This window comes from Diceros bicornis, chromosome 33 (assembly GCF_020826845.1).
Source record: "Diceros bicornis minor isolate mBicDic1 chromosome 33, mDicBic1.mat.cur, whole genome shotgun sequence".
NCBI classification, from domain to species: Eukaryota; Metazoa; Chordata; class Mammalia; order Perissodactyla; family Rhinocerotidae; genus Diceros; species Diceros bicornis.
In genome coordinates, this window is record NC_080772.1 from 19,038,046 (window position 1) to 19,056,054 (window position 18,009).

Here is an 18,009-nt window from a genome sequence, read left to right on the forward strand (position 1 = left end):
AAGGCAGTTGAAAATATGGCTCTGAACGAGGTTCAAGAAATGGAAATACTTGAAATACAAGGTAAAGTAGGTCAAGAGGTAAAGTTGAGTAAAGAGGTCAAATTGCGTTAACAGATAAAATCACCTGTAAAGGGATTTCTAAAGGAGAAAAAGGTCTAAGAACAGAATGTTAAGTCCTCAAGAGTTTAATCAATACCATAAAACATAAAACCAAAGTGAAATGAGCAACGCCGAGTCAGCTTGTACACAGACGCTTTATTTTGGATGTTAATAGTCAACATTGTATGCAAGATTCTCTTACAATGGAAAGTTTTCTCATACATCAAAAAACTCACTTTAGTCAGGGTAATTGCTGTATTAATGTGAAAACCTTATAACAAAATGCAGTACTATATATGTGTAGTCAGTTTCCATGCAAGTATGGCTGCTACATGTATGCCTGGCATTTTTATAAAATACTGAAAGAAATTCAAATGAACGTAGCAGTATAAAGGTGACTTAAGATGCCTGACATGTTTAAGATTAAAAATCTTCTTGCAAAAAGCAACAAAGCTGTTAACTGGAGGATTCAACCAATACCAACCCAAATATGTACTATGTCAAATAAGCCTGGGCTTATCTGCAATATTTGGGATAATTTAATGCTCAAGAAAAACTATGCTTTAAAAAAATATAACTCTTCCAAGATATTATACTTTGGTGATTGGAGACTATGTACATCCAAACCAGCTAAAGGCTACATTAAAAAAAAACAAAAGAACCATTATGTGCTATTAGTTTAAGGTAACTGAAATTAAAATGATCCAGTATGATTTTGCTACAATCATTGGTTTCACAAAGTGAAATTTCTGTGAGAAGTTCATTAATTAGGAAGCAATCAACATACTTAACAAACATGCTAAGAAGATTCAAATTGGTTCATCTATTTGTTATCAACAAGTCATAATCTTAGTACCATACATTTTCTTCACTTCTCACTATATATAATACGCAAAAACAAGCAAGTAGATTTAAATAGCTTAAAACCCTGTTAGGTCTACTGTTCAAGAGCTAGGCATTAAAATACTTTTTTCCATTTCCATTTCTATTAACATAAAAACACCAAAAAATCTTAAGCTGTTTTCTTTTAAGACATAGTATTTTGGTATTTGCAAGAATTTGCCTGGTAATGGTTGATTCCAGTAAGTTAACTTGAGAACTTGCCATCATTTGCTTTTTATCTTTTCACACAGTGCAAGTGGTGGTTGCTCTTTCCTTCTCTCATAGCAGCAAGCCGATTCTGCTACTTTCTATAGCAGCATACTTCAGGAGTGGAGAGGGAGAGAGTGTGTCAATTATAAATAATTAAAACTACAGTGTACAATTCTATTTACCTGTCAGTGTTTAAGTTGACAGCACGCCATTATATGTCTCAAAAAATTACACAAAATCTACACAAAAGCAAATAAAGACATTCTTTCAGGAAGAAATAAAATAAGTGCAAACACCTAAAACAGGCAACTGAAGCAACTGTTGTAACCTGTAGAGAAATACAAAACATTCATAAAAGGACAAAATATTTTTATAAATAAAAGATAATATTCTCTACTTCTGAAACATGAAGTAAATATAATAAACTTCTAAGTGCAGACTGTTTTTAGGGACCAAAGTACCATATTATTTTTTAAACAAAATGCAAAAATTTCAAACACATATACAAATCACCAGATTAATTTATACGACCCCCCATATAATTTAAAAAGAAAATATTAAATTATTATTTAGCACAGTTTTAGAACTATTTTATAACCAACATGATTTAAAGGGCATAGTGCAATATTTAGGTAGATGTGACATACAGTATAGATATTGTATTCTTTGCAGCTATAGCTTACTACTGTTTCATACTTAAAAGTCGAAATTGTTCTTTACTGTGTTAGCTGTAATAACAGGAAACAACATTGGCTTCTAGACACCCTGTATAGGTATAAATATCTACATTTAAGCTTTAAAAATGAAAATAAATTATAAAAACCGACTTCTTTCCAATTTACAAAGTTTTCCTGCTCCTATATACTGTACAATACATTCAACAAAACTCTCAGCTCTTCTGAGATTTATGAAAATACTGACTCTTCACTAATAAGGAAAAAACTCTTTTTCAATGTTTTTTGTTTTTAGTACTATGCTCAAATAAATACATTTAACACTGTAGTTAATTTTACTGTTTTTGAAAAATACCAAAAATTAGTAGTGCAACTTTCTATTCTTCCTTTAAATTCCTTTCCACTGTGTTTCTTTGTAAATGGTAGCCTAACAAAATCAGCACAAAGGCAAAAAGTACTTCATAAAACCATGTGTGCTTCCCATACATAGACTAATTTCAGAAATCATATATACTCATACACCTATCTAAAACAAAACTGCAGCATGAAGAGAGTAGCAACATATATCTTCTGAAGAAAATATGTGAGAATTCACTTTTAGAATATCCATGAACATTCTGATATGATTTTCCCATCTTGTTCTTTAAAAACAATTTTTAAAAATCTCAGCTCTTAAAAAATAAACTATGGAATTGCCTACCCCTTACCTAAGCGGCTTAGCTTTCTGCCTGCCCGACATGAATAAAGATGCAAACCGTTTTAGGACTATATAAAAACTTTAAAAACAATTAATTGACAAAAATTTCATTGCAACCTAATTTAGTACAGAATACAGTGAGGGAGGGGAGCATTTCATCAGTTGCAGTAACAATTACAGTATGAGAGCTCTCGATGTGCTGCTGGTAGCTGTGTAAGTACTCAAATATCTTCTTGCTTGTTCAGTCATGATGAGCTGGTCTTCTGTCTTCCCATAAACCACTGTTTCCCATTCACAATTTGACTAGGAAGAAAATAATAATAGGGATGTGAAAATTACTAAAATATCCATACTACTTCACAATTAGACTTTTAAAAGTCCATTATTTAAACTGACTGGATATTCAATGATAAGTAATTATTATAAAATTGTTTTGATAATGGCATTGTGATTCCTCTTAAACAATGATGTTATGTTTTAAAAACACCTAGTGAAATATTTATGATCAACTTTTTTAAAAGTCAATTTTTCAGCTGTCTTTATATAGTTTACAGGCCTGTGGAGGCCATTTCAAAGTTTTGTTCCCACCACTCCTCCCCAAATCAAATCAGTCTTACCATGGAAAAAAATGTCAGTCTCTACTGCTTCAAAATTTTGCAAAAGATTTAGAGAGGATGCAATGTCAAAAAATGAGCCAAGAATGCTTTATGTCATGAAAACTAGGAAATATATTCATAACACAAGTCAAGTTTACATTTGTTTCATTTTTCTTCCCTTATAATGGAGTAAAGGTTACTTACTACATTACAGGGACGACATGCTTTGTGATAAATTTTCCTGAAAAGTTCTGTGTTAAACACTGGGAAATCAAATCATTTAAAATGCATGAAGAGAATGTGCTCCATGGCTCTTTGAAGAGCAGCAGCTCAAGACAGAGATGAGGTGGCCATATTTAATGGTCATATTTGACTGAATGCTAGTGCTGCAGTCATCGTAGTGTAGAGAAGAAAACTGCCTCCACAATGAACTTTCAAATTCTCTGCATTGAATTCTTAAGACAACGTAGTACAAATTTTTCCACCTTTCATTTGCAGCTACATTAATGGCTGCATAGCAACAGAAAAAATAATTTTGTTTTACAACTTCTGAGCCAAAAAGTTCACTGGAAACCATTATACCAACAAAATCAAGCTGAAACTGCTTCCAACCACTTACCCTTTCAAGATAGCAATTAGGGCTATACATATTTGTCATGGGAGAAGAGGTGCCAGAAGTGGATTTAGATATCTTTAGTTTAAAAATGAAATAGTGCTTAAGAAATCACCAGAAAAGTCTTTGGCTACAACTCCAATTGTTTAGTTTATATGTGCCCTGATGAATGAGTCTCTCAAAAACCCAAATCTAGTTTGAGTGACAAAATAATGGTGAATTTTTAGTTACTATTATAGTCAATTTCAAATTTAAAAAGAAAAAGTATAATTTGTGATCAGTAATTCCAAAGTGATAATTGAATAAACAACAACAAAAATCACTAAAAGAAATTTATAAATTCATACCTGAAGATTCTTTTCCAATGTGACAACTTTGGAAGTGTTAGGGTTTGGTTTCTTTTTATTAAGTGTATATGTTTTGTTGGTTGAATTTATATCTTGTTTTTCAGGAGTCAAGTTGCACCTATTGTCATGTATTTCCAATAATGGTATCATTAATAAAGATGTTGTAAATATATTTTCTGACTAAGAGAGAAAAAAGAAAGAGGGAAATAAAATAACTAATTCAAAAATGGAGACAAATAGAGGGACTACTGAGTAAGTGGTAGTGGAAGCCCTGTTCATTTCCCTCCAAGAAAGCTTTTGGCTCTGATGAAATTTCTAGTAATGTAGTAAAATTAAATATTTCAGAAATGAACTAAAGATAAATATTGAAATTAAAAATTTTGAGAACTACCATTTTTTGACATCATACATAAGAGAGCCTCTCAAAACAAAACAAATATAAAAAGCAGGGAAGTAAATAAAATATTCTCTACAGTTAATAGTTTCTCTCTGAACTAGGCAGAATAATACTAAATGAAACTCTCTATGAATTTCTAATGAACTGTCCACACAATGAAACAAGAACCATGAGGACTTAAAGCAACCATTTTAATAAAAAAAAAAAAATTCCTTACACACCTGCATGTCTGAAATGTCTTCAGTCAACAGTTGAGTACCTGGTTCTTCTTTTTCCCAGTTATCTAAAACCAGTGATTTTCTGACTTTCTTCACAGAAGCAGTATGCTAGAATGAATAATTTACAATAGAAACCTTATGGCAAAGTCACTTGGACACAATAAGACTTTTATTAACAATAATACTAAAAGATTACCTCTTGTTTGCAGCTTTTGTAAGCAGGTTCATCTTCCTCTTTGAGGAATATGTCTGTTCCAGTTTCTTCTTTTAAAACTTCCCGAATATCTTCTTCCAAGAAGGCAAGTGGCTGTGACTAAATTGTTTTTAAAAGGGTTTTTAAAAAGTCTTTTATAGCAATTCCTTTTTCTCCCCATATATAGAAACCCATCTTTTATACTTTTTCATTATTGGCATAATTTTCTCCCAGTCCCTATGGATACAGAAGTTGAATTAATTAATCAGATTTATGGCAAAAATGATATTGCACACGGCAAGCACTGAATGAAGTGTGGCATTTTCTTCATTCTAGGCTACTAAACAAAAATCGTCCTTTTGGGGAACCTATTGTAGCTCCTGCTTCAATTAGGATCCTCAGAATTAAACAGAAAAGAAAGAAATTAGTTTCCAAGTATTTTTATATAAAAATAGGAATAGGAACTGTAGAACTAGCTCTCCTTCTACTTTTACTGTACTTCTTATATAGTGTGTAATTACCAGTTAACATGTTTCTCTTACCACTATATGTGTGAGCTACTTAAGAGCAGCGAACACATCTTTTTCATATTTGTATACGTTTTTGTTAACCTAGCCTTAAGCTTAGAGCTGAGAACGGTGTTCAAGAAGTGCGTGTGTGAGTGTTGGCTGGAGTACAGGAGGGTGTGTGTCTATGTGAGCACTGGAGTGTGGGAGGGCAGGATACAGCAGGATACTTGAGTGTGGACTGAATAATAAAATAGTCTCAAAATATTATTCACCTAGCTTTCTATCAAATAGCTAAGCACACTGTAGGCCTCAGAAAAAAAATTTAAATTCTATCAAGCTTAACACCTACCAAAATCAAGATCTGCTTTTAAAAAAAAAAGGGAATCAAAGTTCCACTAAATAAAAGAACTGGCAGCACATAATGGCCAGCAGCTTATGTTCCCAGTCAGCGAAGTCAGGGAGAAATCTCATATATAAATGAGATTTCACAGCTCTCACAAACTTCAAAAATGGAAATAGAATTTTAAAAGTGCTCTCCTCTACAGCCTGAGACATGCAGGAAATATGTCAGTATTTCTGTGTGTTGCTCCAAGAGCTTTTGTTTTAAGGATTACATTTCACAAAGAACATAGATTAGGTATTCTTAAAAAGAAATCTAGAATCTGTTTTTTTCCCCCATGAGAATACAAATGTCCTAGAGAAGTGGCTAAGACAAAGATGAATTCATTCACTACCAAGAATTACTCTCTTAATTGTCCTAATGTAACAAAGAACTGCTGCATTTAATACTTCTCAGGATTGATACTACCAAAAGTAATGGATTTATATTTAAAGGACTTCGAAAGTTTTTAGTCTTTTGAGTAATTTTCAATAAATATTAGAGGACTCAATGTTTATTAAGAAGGCCACAGACATTTAAGCCAATCTCTAAAGAGTGCATGTGACTCACAGTAAGATATACTAGAGAGCTAAGTGGGTGGCACAGAGCAAGGACTCAGTAAACAACTGGAAGAGGAGGAGCAGGAGGAATGAAAACTCAGCGTGCTGCAAAGACATGTAGGAGCCTACAGATATTTTAGAAATTTTACTTACTAAATCATTATCTTCCTTTTATCTTAAATTGTTGATGAAAATGATCTGTTTTGGCAATGGATAAATTCTTCCCAAATGTGAACAAACTGACAGGAATTCTAGGTCACTTGAAACCTAATTTCTCATGCACTATTATTAAAATGATAATTTTTATTCAACTTTTATGTTGACCAAGTGACCCTGAGGCACTAGAGAATTTTTAAATGCCTTCGAATCATTGTTTATTTGTCTAACTCTCAATTAGGCTACATACTCTTGTGAAAGCAGGAACCATACCTGACGTGTTCAATTACATCCCCAAAGCCTAGCACACCGCCTGGCACCTAGCAGGCACTCAATACTTGTTGAATTAATGATAAGTTTTAAAAATGAAGAGCAAAATTATGAAACAGATTAGTTAAATCAATTAGGTAATTTCATACAATGGAATATTACACAAACATTAAAAATTATGGGACAAGTATATATATTTATTAACTTAAATAAAAAAAGATTAGAAAATAGTACATAAAGTGTGATCTCACTTTTCTTATGTGTATATGCATATATAAAAATTCTAGAGAGCTCTAAAGAGAATATAATTGTTCACAGCAGTATATAGAGCTAAGTGACAAAAAGACTTGATCAATCCTACTACGTACCCTCTAAAACAGTATTTCAAAAAAGAGTAAAGACTAGAAGAGTTTAGAGTGTGACACGCCTTTTGGTAAAAAAATTGATTAAATCAAGTAAACTAGAATTTATTGATGAATCTACCCAAAATGTGACTAAAAATAGAAGAACATAACTAAAGTGACCAATACTAGAAGTGATCAATATTTTAAAACTCAAATTTTATTTGTAATGAACCTAATTTGTCATAAATCTGTATCTTCCTAGAATGAGAATGCCCAGGGTTCATTTAAGGTACTTCAAGGTTGACAATGTATATATATATGAAAGCACAGATAACACTACCCATACCCATCTCCATTCATGAACCACTCTTGCTACCACTATTATTAAAATAATAATAGTAGCAACTGAGCACATACAGTACTACTTGAAACTTGGCACCAGCCCTTTTATTTCTGTTATCTCTTTTATCTTCACAAATAACCCTCTGGGATGTATTTCATGATCTCCATTGGATAGAAGAGGAAACTGAGCCTTAAAGAGCTATACTGATCAATCAGTTTTATCAATATTATAAGGAAAGTGCTTATGTATACCAAAATATTAAAATAATTTTATTCTACTGCAGGTAATCACTACTGAAACTACTAAAAGGTGGATTTTAGTATTAAGGGTTCTACTGACACTTGATTTGCTTTCTCTAGATGATATAATATAAAGAAAGTAAGAATTCAAAACAAGCCAAGTAAAGGTTTATTTACACACGTCAAGGAAAAAGACTAACACAAATTCAAACTCATAAATCAAAGTATAAAATTTTTTATCAATTTCAGTGAATATCTTTTTTAAAATGTTAAAAATCAAGGAAAAAAATCAAAATTTGTGTTTTATTAAAATTAGGAAAATTCTTAAGAATAAAAGAGTATACATACCACAATTTTAAGAGGTCCATACTTTTTCTCCTGAGCAGCAAGCGCATTCTTAAAAGGAGTAGGAGTTCTTGGTGTGGTACCCAATATAGATCTTCTAATAGTAGGTGTTCTAAACCTATGCAATCATTTAGGTATTTGCATTATAATCAAAATTTGATTTCATATGAGTTAAGGAAAGCAAAGCCATGACAAAAGCACATACTAAATTTTTCTTGCATATACACATGCTTTATTTAAACATTCCAGGACTATTTTAAAGTATGCCTGCCTAAACTAATTCTTATTCCAATCAATGATCTTAAAATAGAAAAAAGGACTAATGTAGAAGAAAGTACTAAAAATGATGTTTTGCTTGAGATCAAAGTGTTACACTACAGTAAGCTGGTTTTCAGTCTCCTAGGGATCAAGTTATGATTTTTTTTAAATTCTAAGTCCCATATGAATAGAGATTATAATATATGTATAAATGGACAAAAAGCTAATCTACTCTTGAAACTGTGCTTCCCAATTTTCTCTAATGCAATTATTTAATACCTACTTACCCTACATTTTCCTTTTGATCTTTAGGGGTTGTTTCTTTATGAAGAGGAGTTGTAATGAGAACTTTCTGCCCACAAATAGGGGTTGATGTAAATGAAGGATTTTCTATATTAATTTGTTCATTTCCAGGGCATGTGTTGAAAAACTAAAAAAAGGAAAGAGTTTAAAGACAATTTCTAGAATGTCAAAATTCCTACACAAATATTAACTGATAAGATTTTCAAATTATTTCCCCATTCCTCTTAGGAAAGGATTATCAATAATAGTACATTTACATTCCACTCCATGAAAATTATGCTCCATGAGGGCAGGAATTTTTCTTTTGTTCATCACTGCCTCCCCAGCTCTTAGAACAGTGTTCAGTACATAACAGGCATTCAAGAAATAGTAGTTTAACAAATGTTCAAAAGTTACTAAACACAGTACAAAAATTTTAGAATAGTATATAATCAAACAGGAATTTATAGAAGCCATAAATAGCTGCTGTGTTAAATGTAACAGTTTTCTACAACAATGTAACTGAAAAAAATGTTTTATTGTTTTATCAATAAATGACCTTAAGTGTCCTTTTCTATGAGAATACTTTGAATTCAGAATATAATATTAATGCTTTGCTTATAAGAAATACAGCTGTCTGGCGAATTTCCCTATTTAGAACACAGCTCAGAACCTTTGAACAGCCAAAATTGGTATCACAGAGTCCACTTTCCAAATGACACAATTTACTCATTGGATCTTAACTTACATACAATTGTGAAATACTAATTTATTTTTGTAGCCAACAGATTAGAAGCAGTGGTAAGAAGAAGTGGAAATTGCTTCAAGGCTACTTATAACTGGAATGAATTCTAGCTCTATCACTTCTGGCTCCTATTATGTGCTATAATATACTTAACCCTAAGATTAGCAGTCAACCGTCTTAAAACCCTGCAGTGATGCCCACCAATGACAGGATAAAATCCAAACTCTTTGCCATGGGATATAAGGTCTTTATAATCATGCCTCACCTTCTCACCTTGGAATTTACACTTCAACAAAAATTGCTAGTGTGCAAAACTCCACAAATAGAAAATCGCTAGTGTGCCCGAGCCCAGTTCACCTTCTCTGGATGCTTTGTAACTCTGAGGGCTGGGGTGGGGGAGGGGGGTGCACTATTCACATTGTAGTCTGTGTAAACAGCATCTCTGGAAGCTTGAAGACACAATTTTCAGAGAACACACTGGTTGTGTACTGCCAGATCCTCATCTTCCCAGCGTCAAAATACCTCCAATAATATCCCAGCATCCTCCAAGTTTATTTGTCCATTAAATTTCCTTCTCCCATAAGACTTTTTAACCTCTGTCAAGACACTTGCAAGCAAACACCAGCTCCATCTTTTACTGACTGACCTCAGACAAACTGCTTAACTTCTGAATTTCATTCTACCTACCTCCTAAGGTTTTTTGAAAGAGGATTAACTGAGATGCTGTAAAAAAAAAAGTGTTTAGCAGCCTGGAACATAGTATTCATTAAGAAAGATAGTATTTTAAGAGGTATAGTCTGCCCTAAAACAAATATCTACTGCCCATTCCGTTACAGGAGAAAGCAGGTAGTTCCTGACATTCCTAGAAAACCTTCTGACACATGAAATTCTTACAGTGAGCAGTTGTCCACGGATATATACCTGATATCTGTTGAACAGTTAGTCAGGAAACTGGATCTCAGTCTCAGCTCTGCCATTAGATAACTTTGGGGAAATCATTATACCTTTTGGGGCCTGTTTCCTAATGAGTGCTATAAAGATGTGGAACTACATATCTAAAACATCCCGTTTAGCTCTAAAAATTGTAAGATACTATATGCAACTACTACACTTTGTGACATACCTTCTGATTTATCAGAGCGTAGCATTCTCATGTATACATTTAAATACCTTATCCATTTTTATGTGATATCAAAGCAATGAACTGCTAGTAAGGATATTAACGATCTAATGTAATCTAGCTCATCAACATTTGGAAACATAAACAAAACCACATGACTACCTGAGAAGGAGAAAATGGTAGTGTTTTCACCGGTGTGTGTTTTAGTGCTGTATTACCGCCATCACTGAATGAGCCATCGCTAAGTTCACTGACTAGGGACTGACCCACTCGCATTCTTCTCTTCTTTCTGAGGATGGTCGGTGGAGTGCTAAACTTGGCCACATTTGGGGATGTTAAAGGAACAGCTTCACTGTCTGCACCGTTACAACCATTTTTTTTTCCTTCAAGCACAAGACTGACGTTAAATTGACATTCCATGGCTCCTTCGTTGCGCTGAATTCGCATTAGTTTAACGGGGGTGGACTTGACAGGAGAAGCAGCAGCATCAGAAAGATCAAAACTGGTAACGTCACTCCACGCTACAGGATCCTGCAATAAATTAAATTCTCAACTGAAGTTAATGCTATAACCTAATTAAATCTAATCTTGAACATAGGATGATGATTCCACAGTTAATTAACCACACATTTTTATCAGGAGAAATAGGCTTTCCTTGTTTATCTTTTTTTAAGCAAGACCATTTGAAAGTTACAGATTATGGTTTTACTGCAACTCCAATTTGGAACATCACAAAATAATATCTCATCTAATTCAGTAGCTGAAGCTTACTATCAAAGTATTTTAAATAAAAGGAAAAATTACTTTAAGTTATTATCAAAGAGTACAAATCATCATAAAACTTCACACTCTATTCCACATCAGAAAAATACTATCCAATTCTGCATAATCATTTGGTAATGTGCATAGAACTCTGATCCAGAAATTCAATTTAACCTAATAATCATGTGCTTTGTGCATAGTCATGATTTGCACAAAGCTTTACATAATATATTCTGCAATCTGTAATACTGAAAAACTGGACACTACCTAAATGTCCAATAATAATAGTACACTGGGTAAATAATTACATTCATATGATAGAATGCTATGAAGCCATTAAAATTCAAGTTTAAAAAAAGTTAAGAAAACAGAAACATGCTCATGATATAATGTGGAAAAGAAATCCACAAACATAACACATAAGTATATATTTGGGTTTAAAAATATATGAATATGTGTGTTTTATATGTATAGAAAACAAACTGAAAGGAAATACCTCAAATTATTAACTCTGGGTTTATGGAGGATTTTAATTTTCTTCTTTACAGTTTTCTCTGGTTTCCAACTATCTCTAATATACTTATACAACTTGTATAACCAAAAATGAATTATTAAATTTTTAATTTTTAAAAATTCTATACAAGGTACATACTAGAGAAAGATGTGTGTGTATATAGATATACATATATATATATTTTTTTTTGCCAGAAGTCACTACAAAATATTAGAACAAAATTAAGCATAACATACAAAGTAATGCTCAACATAAAACTGGTCAGTGTCCATTAAACTGAGTTTCTGAATAGGAAAGCATGTAACTAAAATTGAGCTTTTGATAATCTCACAATTTCAAACTTACAGATTCAATAAGTTCTAGAGTCTCTGCAAATTCTGGGATGGTCTGTAGAGAGGACAGCACAGCATTTGCCTCTACAGTCAGGAACTTTGTGGGTGAATTCTGCTGAGCAGATACAGTCTGATTTTCATCCGTACTGTAAAACTCACTAGTGTGCTCCTCGAGGCTATTTAGAGTATTAGACATGCTATCATCCATGAGGAAACTACCAGACCAGCTGGAAAAGGTTCCAGGCTGCTAAAAGTACAAAAGAAATTTGAATATTATTTGTCATTCTCTACCTAAGCATAAATTTGGATTTTAAGAGTTTTTTCTAGAACAATATACTTCACAACATTTCAGCTAAAAATATAGTAGCAAATATACTATCTTTCCTCAAAATTGATATAAAAATTTTTTTCATTAAACCTCATCTCTTGACTGTATTTCTTTTTCTAAATTTTTTTTTTAATTTATAAAGTCACGGTGAGACAAAACAATCTAATATTTTAACAATCTAGAACATAAAGTCCAAACTCCCAGAATCTGGCCTCTCTCTACCTTTCAAATTTCATCTCCCAACACTTCCAGTCACAAGCCCTCCTCCCAAGAATACCCAACTACAGTATTTGCAATTCCCTGATGAGTTAGTCTTTTACCCTGGAGTGCCTCTGCATGTATTGCTGGTCCCTTTATTTAGAATGCTCCCCAACCTACTGACCAGGGAAAACTCCTATTCCTCATTTAAGATACAGTCCAAATATTGGAAAGTACTCCAACTGATTATACACTTCTACCAGTTTCATTCATAATAACGTCCTAGTTCATCTACTGTCATCGCCTGTCTTTCAAGACTGAGCTCAAACAGGATTTCTTCCAGGAACCCTTCCCTGACTACCTAAATCTCAATTAGGCACCTCTCCTATGTGCTCCCATAAAACTTTGTGATTTATTTTATCACACCACATTCTGTTTCTTGTCGGTGTCCCCAATGCCGAGAAAATCCTTTGAAGTCAGGAACTGTGTCATTTTTCTTTACCTCTCTAGAGATGTACACTGGGCAATTTACTTATCTTTTAAGCGTAGTTTCTTAGTGTCTCATAATAAAAAACAAGGAAAGAGACCTTGAAGAGTTATGATTAAGAAACAATATGTAGGGGCTGGCCCTGTGGTGTAGTGGTTAAGTGCGCGCACTCCACTGCTGGCGGCCCGGGTTCGGATCCCAGGCACGCACCAACGCACCACTTGTCAAGCCATGCTGTGGCGGCGTCCCATATAAAGTAGAGGAAGATGGGCACGGATGTTAGCCCAGGGCCAGTCTTCCTCAGCAAAAAGAGGAGGATTGGCATGGATGTTAGCTCAGGGCTGATCTTCCTCACAAAAAAAAAAAAAAAAGCTTCCAAAAAAAAAAAAAGAAATAATATGTAATTTGCAAGTTGTTAATAGAGTACATCCTAAGAGTTCTTATCACAAGGAAAAAAATATTTTTCTCTTTTTCTTTTTTTTTTGGCTACCTATATGAGATGATGGATGTTAACTAAACTTACTGTGGTAATCATTTCACAACATATGTACATCAATTCATTATGCTGTACATCTTAAAATTATATAGTGCTGTATGTTCATTATATCTCAGTAAAACTGGGAAAAAAAGAAAAACAATATGTAAATGTGTGGCACTGTCCAATAGAACTTTCTGAGGTGATAAAATTTTTCTACCTCTGAAGCTGCTCAATATGGGAGCCACTAGCCATATGAGCAACCAAAATGTGGCTAGTGCAACTGAGGAGCTGAATTTTTAAATTTTATTTAAAATTAAATGTGGCTAGTAACTACCATATTTTAAAGAGCATATTGGGCCGGCCCCGTGGCTTAGCGGTTAAGTGTGTGCGCTCCGATGCAGGCGGCCCGGGTTCAGATCCCGGGCGCGCACAGATGCACTGCTTCTGCGGCCATGCTGAGGCCGCGTCCCACATACAGCAACTAGAAGAATGTGCAGCTATGATGTACAACTATCTCCTGGGACTTTGGGGGAAAAATAAATAAATAAATAAAATTATAAAGAGCATATTGCCCAGTACATAGGAAACACTCAGTAAATGGTTCCTATTACTATTAAAAATTGCTAGAATGTGCTAGAGATCTACAATAACAATGTTAAGTTTCAAGTTAAGTAAGGTGAAAAAACAAGTTTTCAACACTGTTGCAAAACAAGTTCCACTTGTTTTCAAGTTTCCTGAACATAAAAGAAATTAATCTTACTTCATTACCATTGAGTTTACAATCACTATCTAAAGACAGCTTCCAAACCATACGCATTTCAGTTGAGTTTGCAGGTGGGAAAAAGATTCAAAGAGGCAGGTCACTGGGCCCGCTGGAAAAACTGTAGGGTTGGAATAATATACACTCGAATCTGAATCCCTAACAATAAACCACCTACTTCACAGAATTAATATAAGGATTACCAAGAATACATATAACACACCCACAACAGTGGAATATAATGGATACTCAGTAAAATGGCACTCATTACTATCACATAATTGTTAAGAATAAATCCTTTGTGGGCCAGCCCCGTGACTTAGCGGTTAAGTGCGCACGCTCCGCTACTGGCGGCCCGGGTTCGGATCCCAGGCACGCACCAACGCACTGCTTCTCTGGCCATGCTGAGGCGGCGTCCCACATACAGCAACTAGAAGGATGTGCAACTACGGCATGCAGCTCTCTACTGGGGTTTTGGGGGGAAAAAAAAAAAGGAGGAGGATTGGCAATAGATGTTAGCTCAGAGCCAGTCTTCCTCAGCAAAAAGAGGAGGATTGGCATGGATGTTAGCTCAGGGCTGATCTTCCTCACAAAATAAATAAATAAATAAATAAATCCTTTGTATGTGTATGGAGTCTATTCTACTGGGTGCAACAAGTTCCCACTAGCATCTAGAATCTCCAGTCTCCTTATTCAACCAGATCTTTATGAGCCAGCAAGTCCAAAAAAAAAAAAAGAAATTAATAACTTTCTCTCTTTCTAATGCAAAATGCCAATTCTTTTAGCTACTTATATTTTCTTGTTAAATTAAAAATGATAGACTACTATCAAAAAAATCAAAAATGGTTTAAACATGATATAATTACCTACAAATGTGGACTTTTTAACCATAACTATTTATTTGTAGCTTCTTAATAAAACCTAAATTAACTTTAAGGTAAGTATACTTCAGGTCTTCCTATTTGCCCATGGTTTTTGCAGTTTCAAAACAAAAACTACTTTTCCTATGGTATATATCTCATCTATTAAAATTAATAGATGTCATTTTTATTAATACTCTCTTAAATGGTATAAAGACATCACCAGTTGCCTCATAATACTATATCAAAATCTCACGTTACTCTCTTTAGTAATTTTGTATTAGTTCCCAATCACTCTAAATGTATTGTCCCCTCATTCAGCCCCAAACCAAGAAAAATCCTTTCCTAAATGTAAAAAGTCTCAGGAAATTAAACTTCTTAAACTACCATTTAAGTACAAACTTTTTTTTTTCTCCTTTAATCCATCTAGCATAGCCTGTTTAACTTAGCTAGACTGATTATCATTTATCCTAATTTAATAGTCCTAGTTGTTTTCATCAACCAAATCTCAGACAATAGTTTTCACACCTGGTAACCAAAACCCAACATCTATATAAAAATTTCTTTAGAGAGCCTAAAATCTAAACGTTCCTTTTCCTCATATTTTTAATGTTATTACTTTTTCCAATTTACTGAATTCATATTCCAAATATAGTAAACAGAAAAAAATTTCAAAGACAGAATAAAAATAATTTTGGAGCAAACAAATCTCTACACATCTATTTCTTTATTTTTTAAGCTTTATTATTTTTCTATTAAAGCCATCATTACATGAAATGTCTAAAATAAAACCAAAGCCTAATCCAAACCACACATCATTTTCACAAATACATATATGGAAAATTATAATTTAAGTCTGCTTGACATTTATGACTCAAGAAGCATTTAATACAGATATTGTAAAATACGCTCAAAGAGAGGCATATCAAAATCAGGCAACCCCAAAGTCGAAAATTAGAGAAACTATTTTTAGTCCATATTAAAATCTGAAGTCATAATGAATATGCTTTCCACTTGTTGACATACGAAAGTCAGTGCTGATGAAAACTATAAAAGCATTTAAGCAAATAAAGGATTCTAACAATAACATCTAAACACTGAAGCTTATTTCTTACCGACGAAACTCGCTTTCTTCTAACTTCATTCTCAGCTGACATAAGAAGCAACTCAAGTTCCTTTATTTTTTTTTCCTTATCAGGATCTTCATCAACAAAGGGTTGCTAAAATAAGTTAAACAGGCTACTTACATAATTGCTTTATTATCATTATTAGTGTGCTAATTTTTATTTTCTTCTATGCAGCATAAAATCTATATTCACTAGTAAAGCTTAATACTACTAAATCCCAAATACTCAATTATGACAATCCCTCTGGTACCTAAAAAGGTGCTGGTAAATATTTTCAATTTAACAGAAAAGATTTGGGAAATTCAAATGCATAAAAAAACTTATATTGTATCATCTATGTCAATTTAAAAATTTACGTCTGGAGTATGTTTTAATTAATATGTCCATTCACAATCTGAACACTTTAAGTTGGAAGAATGAAAGGACCACTTTATTGGTGTTGTACACCAATATCTGTACACCTTACATTTGTACAGTTTATATTTCTCAAACCTACTAACAAACTTTCTCCTTTAATATAATAATGCTCAAAGTAAACAGAACAGATAGTATTGTTTTTGTTCTTGTTTTATAGATGAGGAAACAGGCAATATTAGACTTTCAAAAATATGTTTGAAAGCATTTCCTTTGTTTTCTTTTTGGTTATAAATAAAAAAGTTACCTGAATAAAAGCAGAAGAAGTCTGAACATGTTCTACACAATTGCCTTCAGGTGACACATACTGATAGCCTGGGATCTAAAAAGAAATTAAAACATTAATATTGTACATATAACACTAGATAAATTTTTAAAATCTGAGGCAAAGCACAAAAACTCTTGACAAAATATCAACATTAAAAACTCAGAAAGTATCTCTGTTAACTTTAAATATTCATACCTACAGTAGTTTCTTAGCTAATAACTCCATCTCTGTTCTTACAATCTACTGATTAAACATCTTAACACTTAGGAAAGATCTGTATTCTCCTAGATGAAATATTAGAATTACTTGGCCTCGGGCCGGCCCCGTGGCTTTAGCGGTTAAGTGCACGTGCTCCACTACCGGCGGCCCAGGTTCGGATCCCGGGCGGGCACCGACACACTGCTTCTCCGGCCATGCTGAGGCCGCGTCCCACATACAGCAACTAGAAGGATGTGCAGCTATGACATACAACTATCTACTGGGGCTTTGGGGGAAAAATAAATAAATTAAAAAAAAAAAAAATTACTGGGCCTAGATTTATCAGCCAATCAACCTATTAGCTATAATATCCACCAAATATCTTTTTAAGTCTGCTGTTAGAAGGATTGCTCTATCTCCCCGAGAGAACAAAGTAATTGTGTTATTGTCTTTCAGAGGAAGGGGCTAGTCCATATGAAGCGCTCAGAAAGATGGAGACTAAAGCAAGTTTTGCAGTATTCATATCTCCTACTCGTACCAATCTCCAGACAGAAAGATATGTAAACAGAGGCTTCTATTACTTGTCTTAGAAAAATAATCAGAATCACTCATGTACTTTTTAATACTCTACCAATAGATTAAGAATCACTCTGCTTCTTTTCTAAAGTATCTGTAATAAGAATATTGAAGTTGCATGCAAATTTAGTGTGCAATGGTGGGAAGAAATATGACAGAAGGCATTTTTAAAAACTTTAAAATCTAATAAATATAAATATGAAATTGTCTATTTTTCATAATGGCCTATTT

At 33.4% G+C, this 18,009-nt stretch overlaps 1 protein-coding gene across 6 annotated transcripts in view; it reads right to left on the reverse strand.

Annotated features, from left to right (window-relative positions):
* Positions 1-235: 235 nt before the first annotated feature.
* Positions 236-18,009, reverse strand: part of MYBL1 (MYB proto-oncogene like 1) — a 34,169-nt gene continuing 16,395 nt past the window's right edge. The window contains exons 7-16 of one of the 6 annotated variants that reach the window (XM_058528802.1): positions 16,984-17,058; positions 16,311-16,415; positions 12,098-12,328; positions 10,639-11,007; positions 8,617-8,759; positions 8,075-8,189; positions 4,930-5,046; positions 4,737-4,841; positions 4,119-4,298; positions 236-2,865 (exon numbers count right to left, since the gene is read on the reverse strand). In XM_058528802.1, the coding sequence (XP_058384785.1) occupies positions 2,737-2,865; positions 4,119-4,298; positions 4,737-4,841; positions 4,930-5,046; positions 8,075-8,189; positions 8,617-8,759; positions 10,639-11,007; positions 12,098-12,328; positions 16,311-16,415; positions 16,984-17,058 (1,569 nt within the window). In that variant the 3' untranslated portion in view covers positions 236-2,736. Of the gene's footprint in view, positions 2,866-4,118; positions 4,299-4,736; positions 4,842-4,929; positions 5,047-8,074; positions 8,190-8,616; positions 8,760-10,638; positions 11,008-12,097; positions 12,332-16,310; positions 16,416-16,983; positions 17,059-18,009 lie in introns of those variants that run through there. The other 5 variants (XM_058528801.1, XM_058528805.1, XM_058528804.1 and 2 more) reach the window with 5 other exon arrangements.